At 31.8% G+C, this 12005-nt stretch overlaps 1 protein-coding gene across 2 annotated transcripts; it reads left to right on the forward strand.

Annotated features, from left to right (window-relative positions):
• The first annotated feature begins 1436 nt into the window (after window positions 1-1436).
• On the forward strand, window positions 1437-7459 carry LOC123895033 (eukaryotic translation initiation factor 2 subunit gamma-like). 2 transcript variants are annotated; one of them, XM_045945221.1, is made up of 9 exons: window positions 1437-1596; window positions 3944-4126; window positions 4294-4355; window positions 4452-4564; window positions 4644-4746; window positions 5235-5462; window positions 5554-5772; window positions 6290-6550; window positions 6924-7459. In XM_045945221.1, the coding sequence occupies exons 2-9, from the start codon at window positions 4021-4023 to the stop codon at window positions 7230-7232; spliced, it is 1401 nt and encodes a 466-aa protein (XP_045801177.1). In that variant the 5' UTR covers window positions 1437-1596; window positions 3944-4020; the 3' UTR covers window positions 7233-7459. The 2 variants fall into 2 exon arrangements, with proteins under 2 accessions (XP_045801177.1, XP_045801176.1); XM_045945220.1 differs by having other exon boundaries at window positions 1470-1596; window positions 3935-4126.
• Window positions 7460-12005: the final 4546 nt, after the last annotated feature.

Below are 12005 nucleotides of genomic sequence, written 5' to 3' on the forward strand. Positions count from 1 at the left end.
CTTGCGTGAGGGGGCGTGTTAGAAATAATATAAAACAATTGATGTGACTCAATCCTAATAGCTTAAACTTTTGGGATAATCGGTTATTTGACATGATGATCGGTGATAGGATGTCATGTCACATGGGGCAATTTGACTAAAGGTAATTGACAATAAGTTATAAATTTCAGGGGACATTTGACTATTAAAATTTCATAACAACATTAAATATGACTGTTATAATGGTATATTTGTTACAAATTTCGATCAAATACCCCCACTCAAATCAATCCTAGTGATGTGGACTCTGATTGACAAGTGTCACGTATGTAGTTAACAGCCACGTCATCAAAATAGACGGAGTAAACGGAGCCGAGGGCAATTTGATTGACGTTTTACAATTTCGGGAGTATTTGCCTATTTCCAAATTTCACTGGATATTTGACGAATTTTTAAATTTAAGGAGGATATTTGGCATTTTACTCATTAGTAAATATAAAAAATGAGTAACATGGCATTTTATTGAAGTGTGTGGTTAATAGCGTGTGTCCAAACGACCGAACGAGTAGAGGTGAGAATAGGCTAGGCCGAGCTAGGTTTTGCCAAGCCTGAGCCCAGCATGTCAAAAAATCAAAGCCCTGGCATGTGGCCTATCGTAGGCTTAATTTTTATGCCTGAGTCTGACCTTTTGAAAGTCTGATGTGACATGTTAGCCTGTTTAAAAGTCTATTTCATATGAACATATTTAAATAAATAATTATATTTATTTTTAAATATACTTATGAACTAATAAATTAATCTTCTTTTAATATTTAACATGATAATTTTAGACAATTTAACTATGTATCTCATCATATTTCAATTATAGTTTATAATAATACATGCATATGACTTTGGCTAACATGGAAGTCTTCACCAAGTCTTTCATGTTGCACAAGTTGCTCATATTATTATAACGAATACAAATTTTACAAAATCGACCGTTGGATTGAAAGTTTATATCATACATAATTTAAACAAAAAAAAACAAAAATGATTTGATATGTTATTGAGACCAATCAAGATTAAAAGAAATCAATAAAACTCCATAAACCGTTAATCTTGATTAGTTTCAATAACATATCAAATGATTTCTGATTTTTAATTTAAAAATTATGGATGATCTATACGATATAAACTTTCAATCCAACTATCAATTTTATAAAATTCATATTCGTTATAATAATATTAACAATTTGTATACCATGGAAGACTTGATGAAGTCTTCCATGTTAGAATTGGCATAAAATTTATATATGTTAAAAATAATGTAGATTAATAAACTTAAACTACTCAAAAAATTTATAATTTAATCAAAATACAAATTTTAATATATTTTAAATAATAATAAAAATATTATTCGTATCGACGTATGCCTCAAAATAATTTTTAAAATGTTTGAAGCATAACTTTTTTAGCTAAATAGCCTTATATATAAAAGTTTGACCCGCTAAATAGGTTTGTCTGGCTTCCCCCACCTCTACAAACGAGTGACGGTAGCATTACTCGTCTATCACTATTCAGTTCACTACCACCACCTGCTTGCTTACACCTCCGCTCACTCGCACCTTCCTTCAGGTTCTTATCTTCCCTCTCTCTCTGCTCCTCCTTGTTCTCATATAATTATGTAAATTTACTCTTCGAATTGTTGCTTAGTTTGTTTTTTTTTTGGTGATTTATTTATTTTTCTTGAGCATGCGCAAGATTCGGGTTTCTGTTAGGGTTTAGAGATTCTTTCTTACGGGATTGTTACTAGTTAACTAGGGTTTAATATGAGTACTTTGATTTGATTACTTTACAAGACACTATATACCGTAATGCGTTTGAAATCCATGAATTTTTCTGAAGCAATTGCTGAAAAGCCTTGATCTTTTAGGGTTAGGTGCTTTAATTATTACGATTTTGGAAGAATGTGGATTGTTGAATGCCCAATTTAGTTCCAATTTTTTTTTATTTTAAATCTTTTTTAAATTTGCAAAATACTTATATGTTTTGAATCTTTTGATTTTGATTGATGATACTGTATAAGATAATACAGTCACTGATATGTCTTAATTTGAGCTACCTCGCCACCGTGCTCACTAGTCACTTCACTTGCTACTCATCTTTTCTTGTTATTTCAAAAAAAAATAAAAAAATCATACCACTAGAATGATTATTGTTGTATGAGGGGTTAGTTATAAGATACTGCTTCTAATTGACTTGATATCCATAAGCTCCGATGTTTTGGCTTGTACGAAAAGGACTTAGGTAGCATTAGTTTTGGGAGCAACTTTACTCACTCCCTAGATTTCTAAAAATCCATACATCATTCCAGAAGGACGCATCCGGACAGCGCAAAAACTCTTAATTTTTCCGGAAGTACCCATCCGGACGACACAATAACTGTGTTTTTCTGGATGTGTACATCCTAAGTGCTTTGGTGGATGGGAAAAGTTTATCCCTAAGTTTTCGTTGAAAATTTGGGCTTATTGTGCCAAGTACGATTTTTGGATGAAAGGGAAAAGGGTATTACTTTTTTTTTTTTTTCTTACTAAAAGGGAAAAGGGTGTTACTTGTTGCAAAGTCATTTGGTCAAAAGATTATTATCCAACAGTTTGTATTGATTATATGTATTTTTTTTCTCCTAGTGTGCATAATTCACAATGGTAGCACTTCATAAGCTATGGTTGAAGCCCAATTTCATTAACCTTCTTTTTTTGGGTGGCTCATTTTTTTACTTTATATAACGGGAGTTGGAATGGATGTGAGTGAGATTAAGAATACAATAACATCCTTTTCTGTCGCCAAAATCAACTCACGTGCCTCTCACATGCTTTGCCATGTAAACAAGATCTTATTTCACCACCCTATAACATTGTCTTCACGATTTCTCCGGGCTTGATTTTCTACATCCCTCCTTTGATATCAATTATCATGCAAAGTAATTGTGCACCTAGCTGTGGGGGTCATGCATAATAAATACATATATATATATATAAAATAATCTCAATAGCTGGGAAGTGGAGAAAAACTGTGTTAAGGAAGAGAATTATCAATTTTAATTTTTTTGAAAAGGGCGGTCGGAACTGTGTTAAATGAACAAGTATATTTTCAACATGGAAATGATGGATATACTTTTTGCACCAAAGATGTAATTGTGGAGCAATCTTATTTTTTTCTTCTCTCTTCCATTTTTTTGTCTCCCGTGTTATGTGAGAAATAGTCAACTAGTATTGCGTTTATGAATTACATGAAAACTAGGGATTATTTTAATTTATCAAGTTGACTACCTCTATGTTAGATGCTAGTTGACACATTGATTTTATCAAAAGTTACAAGTAATTATCACCTTTTGTTGTTGCTCAATTCGTTAATTTGTTGTTGAAATTGAAAATTTGAAAACGGGGGGAAACACATTGGTTCCCTCAACTTTGAAAGACTCAGAATTTTAATTATTAAATTCATCTTTACTATAAAAAACCTGTCTCATGATTCCTGCACAAAAACTGTCTGGAGAAACACGAGTACCGGTGCTTTATCCATGCACAAAGTTACTACAGTTATAGGGTTTCACTATCGATGGAAAGTTGATGAATCTATTTGTAACTTATAAGTGTCACAAATGAAATCTGAAGTGTTTGTAAAAAAAAAAAAACAAAATCTGAAGTGGTATTTGAAATTTTCTTTATTTAAGAAAATATCAGGAAATCAACCGATAATCAATTTTTTTTTAGACATTGTGGAAATATTTCTCTTTCATTTGTAAAAGAATGAAACTATACTTCTGCATTAATTACAATTACTTTACTTAATAGTTGCTCATGGTAGGATAAAATGTAAAATAATTAGGTTCTGTGTCATACATATATTCATAAACAGATTTTATGAAAAGGCAAATGTAGACTTTGATGCTGATTTCTTGTCATGTGATAAGTACATGCAGATAGTTTAGCATCAAACAGTGTTGGGTCATAACTTCATTCCGTCACGCAATTGAAGTTTTCATTGGAAGCAGCCAAAATGTCGCGGAAGGGTTTGATGGAACAAGACTTGAGTAAATTGGATGTGACAAAATTGCATCCACTTTCTCCCGAAGTCATATCTCGGCAGGCTACTATTAATATTGGTAATATTTTCTCCCTTTTTTGGGATTCAATTATATTCCATTATTGAATCTGTTACAGCAATATTAGAACAAGAACATAATCCTCATTAAATAATTAAGTAAGCTTCTTTTCCATTGATGCCTGTTACTGTTAGATGATTGATGAATAATAAATTATATCCTGGTAGGCACCATCGGTCATGTGGCACACGGCAAATCAACAGTTGTGAAAGCAATATCGGGTGTTCAGGTATTCCTTTTGTCTAATTATATTCTTTGTGCATTTCCCTCTTTCTTTTTATAATAATGCTCTTGACCTCCGTGGTTTCCCATGAATGTTGTGCAGACCGTGCGTTTCAAAAATGAGTTGGAGCGCAACATTACAATCAAGCTCGGTTATGCAAATGCAAAAATATACAAGTGTGAAGATGAACGATGTCCAAGGCCTATGTCCTACAAGTGGGTATTTATATTCCATTTGCCGTTATATTATCAGGTTATTTCAACTATTAGTTATGTGATATTTTTTTTGCTACAGGGCTTATGGAAGTGGAAAGGAAGACAATCCTATGTGTGAGGTGCCAGGGTTTGAAAACTGCAAGATGAAACTGCTGAGACACGTTTCTTTTGTCGATTGCCCAGTAAAGTTCTGAACTTTCATTTGTTTATGGCTGTTTTATGGAAATTTTCATTAGATTTTTAATTTAGTGTAGGATTACTTTCATAAATGTGCATATTTGATTTTACAATTCTTTTGTCCTTCCAATATTTTTCTCTCCTTAACATTATATAGTCTTCCACCAGTTCTTTTAATCTCAAGAAGAGATGGGTATTGCAGTGTATGTATGTACATATATATGTATGTTAAACCAAAAAAAAAAAAAAAAAATATATATATATATATATATATATATATATATATATATATATATATATATATATATATGTATGTTAGAAGATATGAACAAATCTTATAATAGCTTAGACAATCTCTTGAAGATTTGTTTCCATATATCTTAGACCATATAAGAGCTGGCATGTTATACCATGATACCCCATTTAACGACACTGCTTAATGCTTATACATTTATGTGATATTTATTTTTATTTTTCCAATTGCTACATATAGGGTCATGATATTCTCATGGCTACGATGCTTAATGGAGCAGCAATCATGGATGGAGCTTTGCTACTCATAGCTGCTAATGAAAGCTGTCCACAACCACAAACCTCTGAGCATTTAGCTGCTGTGGAAATTATGCGTCTTCAGCACATCATAATCCTTCAGAACAAGGTTGATCTAATTCAAGAGAATGTGGCTATCAATCAGCATGAAGCAATTCAGAAGTTTATAGAAGTAAGTTTTCTGTGAAGAGGTTTCTGCTATGCAAGAGAATAACTTTTTGCTAACTGGCAATACACTCTCTCCTTACTTGGTGGCTTACCAGGGAACGGTTGCTGATGGTGCACCAGTCGTACCTATTTCAGCACAATTGAAGTATAATATTGATGTTGTGTGCGAGTATATCGTGAAAAAGATCCCAATCCCTGAAAGGAACTTTATTTCTCCACCTAATATGATAGTAATTCGGTCCTTTGATGTTAATAAACCTGGTTTTGAGGTTGATGAAATAAAAGGAGGTGTAGCTGGTGGAAGCATTCTGAGGGTAAGTCTTTTGGTGAATATTTCAATTTTTTCTTGATTTGCACATATACAACATTGTCTGCAGCAAATGCAGATGTTAGTTTTCCTAATAAGTTTAAATTTTGGAATGTTGTATGTCTTAACATGTATGATGAGTATATTTGATTTATTTTTTAATAAGTGTCTTTAAAATGTTTAATCTATCCTAGAATTTCAACTGCTTTGAAAATAATGCCGAGGGAAAGCACTCTGAAACATGAACACCCAACATATGAAAAACAAGTTGCCTTCTAATTTGTTGCAAATTTTGATTTTGTAAATTATTTTGTTCTTGCAATCCAAAATACCTTGAAAAACTGTCCATTCTATTTCCAAACCAGAACGAAGGAATGAACTTAATATTCTGTTTTTATCTAAAACCAATTTGTTATGAAGAATTTTCAAGTGGCAGAGGCCACAGATCCAGTTATTCTGGGCTTAGTCTTGAATCAGACATATTGACATGTTCGTTTGAAACACGGTTGACAACTTCTTTGCAGGGTGTTTTGAAGGTTAACCAATTCATTGAAGTTCGACCTGGGATAGTTGTTAAAGACGAGAGCGGAAATATTAAATGCACACCTATATACTCTAGAATAGTTTCATTGTTTGCTGAACAAAATGAGCTTCAATTTGCTGTGCCTGGAGGCCTAATTGGTGTTGGAACAACAATGGATCCCACTTTGACGCGTGCTGACAGGTTGGTAGGGCAAGTTCTCGGAGAGGTTGGATCACTGCCCGAGGTTTACGTTGAGCTTGAGGTAGGTGGCTAAGACTAATAATTTATCATTTTATGCATCCCTGCCTGCCATCAATTTGCTTAGTTTCCCTATTCATAGGACTTTTGGTGATAAAGAGCTTTACTTAAAAATATCTTCATTTGTCACTTTTGCCAATCTGGTGGGATAAGGTGGCTACTGGGTAGTCAAAATTTAGTCTGTTCTAAAGTAAGATTTATCAACCACCGATCAATAAATCTAAGATTGGTATGATATTACACATATCCGTAAAAAACCATAGTTTACTTGACTCTATCCTCACTTTAGAATAGTCAAATCCTTTACATTTACTCAACTTCCCTTCTGTGCTTGGAATATCCTTATTTACAGATGAGTTTTGCATTTGGTGTTGCAGGTAAACTTTTTCTTGCTTCGGCGGCTACTTGGTGTCCGGACAAAAGGATCCGAAAGACAGGGAAAGGTATCTAAGCTGGTCAAAGCAGAAATGCTAATGTTGAACATAGGATCAATGTCAACAGGGGCGAGAGTAATTGCTGTGAGGAATGACTTGGCAAAATTGCAACTTACATCTCCTGTGTGCACTAGTAGAGGTGAGAAGATTGCACTCAGTCGACGTGTTGAGAAGCATTGGCGTCTTATTGGGTGGGGTCAAATCCAAGCTGGAATCACTCTCGAAGTCCCTACTGCACCCATCTTGAGTTGAAGACAGACACGAAAGAGAAGAGACAGTACAAGAAAGCGCCTTTTTTTAAAAAACGTGAGAGATGAATTTAGATATGTGGGAAGGTAGACAATTTTTGGGAACCATTTTTGTGAGATGGAGAAGAAAACATTTGGATTGTCAATTTTTGTTTTTGCAATGTGATTTGTTTCTTGTTTTCTTTACTGTCAACATATTTTTAAAGTTGTATCTAATGTTGATTGTTTTTAGACTGAGAGCAAGTGTGTTCACTGTTAAGCAAGCACTTTTTCATACCACAGGTACCCTACCATTATTAGGGTATCTTAGGATTGGTGGTATAGTATTCCATGTCTTTTCAGCAAGCACTTTTTTTCATACCTCAAATTTTCATATATATATATATATATATATATATATATATATATATATATATATATATATATATATATATATATATATATATATATATAGAGGATGTATATTATGAGAATGATAAAGATATATGAGAATGAATATGAATCATTAAGATTTAAATGAAAGGCTGAGATTAAAAAGTGACTCTTGTACCTAATTACACACTAACCATCTTTCTATCTTCTTCTTCCTCGTTCTCAGGTGTCACACTTTTGCTTTTCTCAACCTCTCGCGTTATTCATCTCCTCTCCGCCATCCACCGACAGATCCGGCCAACCTCCTTTTACCATAAATTTCGTTCGCGTTCTCTCTCTGTTCCGGCCAACCTCCTCCGACTGTGAATCACTATGTTCCGGCCTATTTCTGCCGTCCTCTGGCGATCAACTCTCTGTTCCAACTCACTCCTCCGTCGATCAACTCTCTCTCCTGGCGAAGCCACTCACGCTTCATGTTCATCCACTTTTTGTAACATGAATTGATTTCAAACATCATCTTTTTTTTTGTGGGGCAAAGTTGATTTTTTTTTTTTCATTCATTGTTCTGGGTTTTAGATTTCATATATTGTTGTAAATTGTAAACTTATCTTAAACAAAAAAAATGTTGAATTTGAGAGTCAAGGGATTAGCACTATACAAAAATTCTATTATCCCAAATTCTCCTTTTGATTTTAAAGCCATCGTTTTACCTAAAAAAAAAAAAACAAAGGAATAGATTTAAAGACTGGCACAACAAAAGAGATGTGGAACACAATATGGTCAGCGGTGGCGACCGGGGTGGAGGTGGTTCAACGGCCACAGATCTGGTCGTGAAAGGATTTTTGTTGCAGGCTATGTGGAAGGAGAAGAGATGAGGCACACATTAAAGTTTTGTGGAACATTTTAATCTAAGCCATTAATTTTAATCCAAAGGCTAAAAATTCATTCTCATATTCTCATATAAAGATATCATTCTCATGTGATACATCCTCTATATATATATATATATATATATATATATATATAAAAACAAGATTATATTTTAAAAAAAATATAAAAAATATTTCTAATATAAAATTTACTCGATTTTATTTATTTTTTAAAAAAATTAATAATAAAAATATATTTGTTTTAAGTTTTTTTATTAAATAAAAACATTTTTTATTAAAAAATATATAATTACACAATTAGCAATGAGTTGGCATTTAAAAATGAATAAAAAATAAATTATTTCCACATGTCATGTCACGAAGATTCTGTCCACGTCATATGTCTACTTGTGCAGCCGGAGGGTAAAAACAAAGCTTGCGTATTTTGTAGGGGGTATAACCCTATTTACCCTATATAATAGTATGACAATGGCTCTTATTCGTTTCAATATATAATAGTATAATTTTTTTTTACAGGGAAAAAACAAAACCATATGATATTTTATAAAAAATTAATACATCTTTTTACGAAAATTTTCTTTAAATTAATAAAATTTTTTACGATTTTTTTTACCTAATTCGTTTGATTAAAAAAGTCTGGGGTCTGGCGTATTAAAAGACAACTGTCGTATTAATTTAAAATACAAACGTGTCAATAATAGAAAATATTAATTTAAACGTGACAAATAATAATTAAACGTGCCAACCAAACTACTTTGGTTCATGAAATTCTGAAATTCTTCTCAAAAAAAAAAAAAAAAAAACAAAAATTAATTGGAATAGTTTAAATTATTTTGAATACAATATTCATTCTATATTATAGCTTAACGTATTCGTTTCATAATGTCCACTCTAATTTTTTGCTAATATTTTGAACAATTCTAAATTATTTTGAATTATGTGAGCATTGCATCTTCAGCTTGTTGTTCTCGTTCTCCAATGATGCGACAATAATGTAAACATTGCAAATTATTTTATTATATTTTTTACTAACGTGACAATAATGTTCATTCTAGCTTTTTATTATATATTTTTTAATAATGATGTGTTGTAAAAATCAAATAATGGTGGAAGTAATAAATTAAAAATATATGGACATGATTTATTTCGTTAACCGGTTATAAAAAAAAAAATTAAACTTATATCTTTATTATATATTTTTGAGCTAGTATTTGTTGTACAAAACAATTTTTTTTGTTTACAATGAACTAGAGATCGAACCCAGGACCTACAACATACTATTCATACCCCTCATCACTAGACAAAACCTAGTGGCTTAGATAATAAAAGATTTTTATTATATTTTTTTTTCATAATGATATGTTTCGTTAAACGGTTGAAATTAGAAGAAGATTAACGGACCACATAAAAAAAAGGAATGAAATTAAATTGTTGAGATTAGAAGAAGATTAAGAGGACCATATAAAAAATGAATGAAATTAAACGGTTGAGATTAAAAGAAGAGTAAGGGGACCATGTAGAAAAAGAGAGGAAAAATGAAATTAGGATAAAGATAACTTTTTGGAACAAACTTAGAATATAAGAGCTATCTTAGCAAAATATTTGAAAATGTTAATAGTCTGTTCAATTAAATTTCAAACTCAAATTGGAGTTGGCAAAAATGGATTTTTTGAAAAGTGATTGACAAATTTGAGGTTAAAAATATTGAATAGAGTTGAGAGAGGAGTGTAATTAAGATTCTCTTAAGATGTACATAAGTTTAATTATATTTTTCTTAAGTTTTGTTTACAAAAATGTGTGGAAGTAGGGTTTTTTAATCTTTGATGACAAAAATCAACATATTGTAAAAAGAAAAAAGTCAAAACTTATAATTTTATCATCTACAGAAAGTGATGCATTTTCAGTTGCAGGGTAATCCCAAATAATATCAAGAAATGAAAAAAAAAATCTCCTCTTATTGCATGAACCAAAGTAGTTTGGTTGGCCACTCTCCAATTGATTTCTATCATTTCTACCATCTTCTATTTAAAGTGTATTCTATCTGAAATATCAAATTTCTTAGTTAAGTGTGTGGTATCTCAAAGTTCTCTTTGAAAATCTTACAATACGTTTTAAGTATAGGACAACCCAAAGCAATTAAACTATGTTCACGGGACTATATAAATTTGATTCTTATTCATTCATTTTGTTTGAATAGGATGGATCAAATTTGATTTCGTAAGTATATTTATCAAAATAAATTATAGATCCTGAATTCGATCCCCAACTCATTGTAAAAAAAAAAAGTATATTAAGAACTAATGCATATTGTACCTCAATTTTTTTCTCAATATATAATATAGATTCAGTTTTTTAGAATGGATCTTTAAAATTTAAATACAAACTAATAATTTATGCTTTACATAATCAAAATATTAGATTTAGTTATTGATCAGCTGCTAATTATAATTATGTAGTGGCTTTGCTCTCTATATATATAAATATATATAGGGGCTGCTAATTTAGACCCAGTTCCAGTTGGGTCTAAATTAGCAAGGTGCACCTTTTGAGTTGGACAAAAATACCCTTTCTTTTTATAAAAAAAAAAAAAACATATTGGCGCTGATCCAGTGTCGCGCGCCTACCGCAGGACCACCGTTACAGACCGTTGATTTCCATCAGACGGCCAAGAGATGATCTCATCATGGCTGTCGGATCAATCAGACAGTCTAGATCATCCAGATCCATGATAATCCAGCGCGTGCACCACACTAGATCTGCGCCTGGAGAGAGAAAATTTTATTTTAAAAAAAGCAGGACACGTGTCAACTGCTGGGTGGTTGGCGTGTTTTTTTTTCATTTAATACTTTAAACTCAATTATTTCGTTGTAAATTAATTTTTTATTTTTTTATTTTTATACCAAAATTCATAATTTTTTTTTGTCTACAAATAGAGACTTGGTTCGTTTGATTTGGACACAAAAAAAAAAAACTCAATTTTTCACTACCTTTAATTATCTTTATATAATACTGTGAAACCATTTAGCTGGTAGAATGGTTTCACAGTATAACTCTCTGAAACCATTTTACTGGTAGAATGGTTTCAGTGAGTAATTTCTTAATTGTTTGCTTCTGAAACCATTCTGAAACCATTTAGCTGGTACAATGGTTTCAGAGCGTTGTACTTTGAAACCATTTCACTGATAGAATGGTTTCAGGGGAGTTGATTCTTAATTGTTTGCTTCTGAAACCATTTTACTGCTAGAATGGTTTCACAGTATAACTCTCTGAAACCATTCTTCCAGCTAAATGGTTTCATAGTAATATATAAACATAATTTTTCACTTCCTTAATCTCGTTATTTATATGTTCTATTGCATTTTAAATTATGTGTATCGTACTAAGTACGTTACTTGTGTGTTGTAATTTAACACGCACCACTCAATCAACTCACTGAAACCATTATACCAGCAAAATGGTTTCAGAATATAACTCTCTAAAACCATTCTACCGGCTAAATGGTTTCATAAGCAAAT

Source organism: Trifolium pratense, linkage group LG7 (genome assembly GCF_020283565.1).
Source record: "Trifolium pratense cultivar HEN17-A07 linkage group LG7, ARS_RC_1.1, whole genome shotgun sequence".
Classification (NCBI taxonomy): domain Eukaryota; kingdom Viridiplantae; phylum Streptophyta; class Magnoliopsida; order Fabales; family Fabaceae; genus Trifolium; species Trifolium pratense.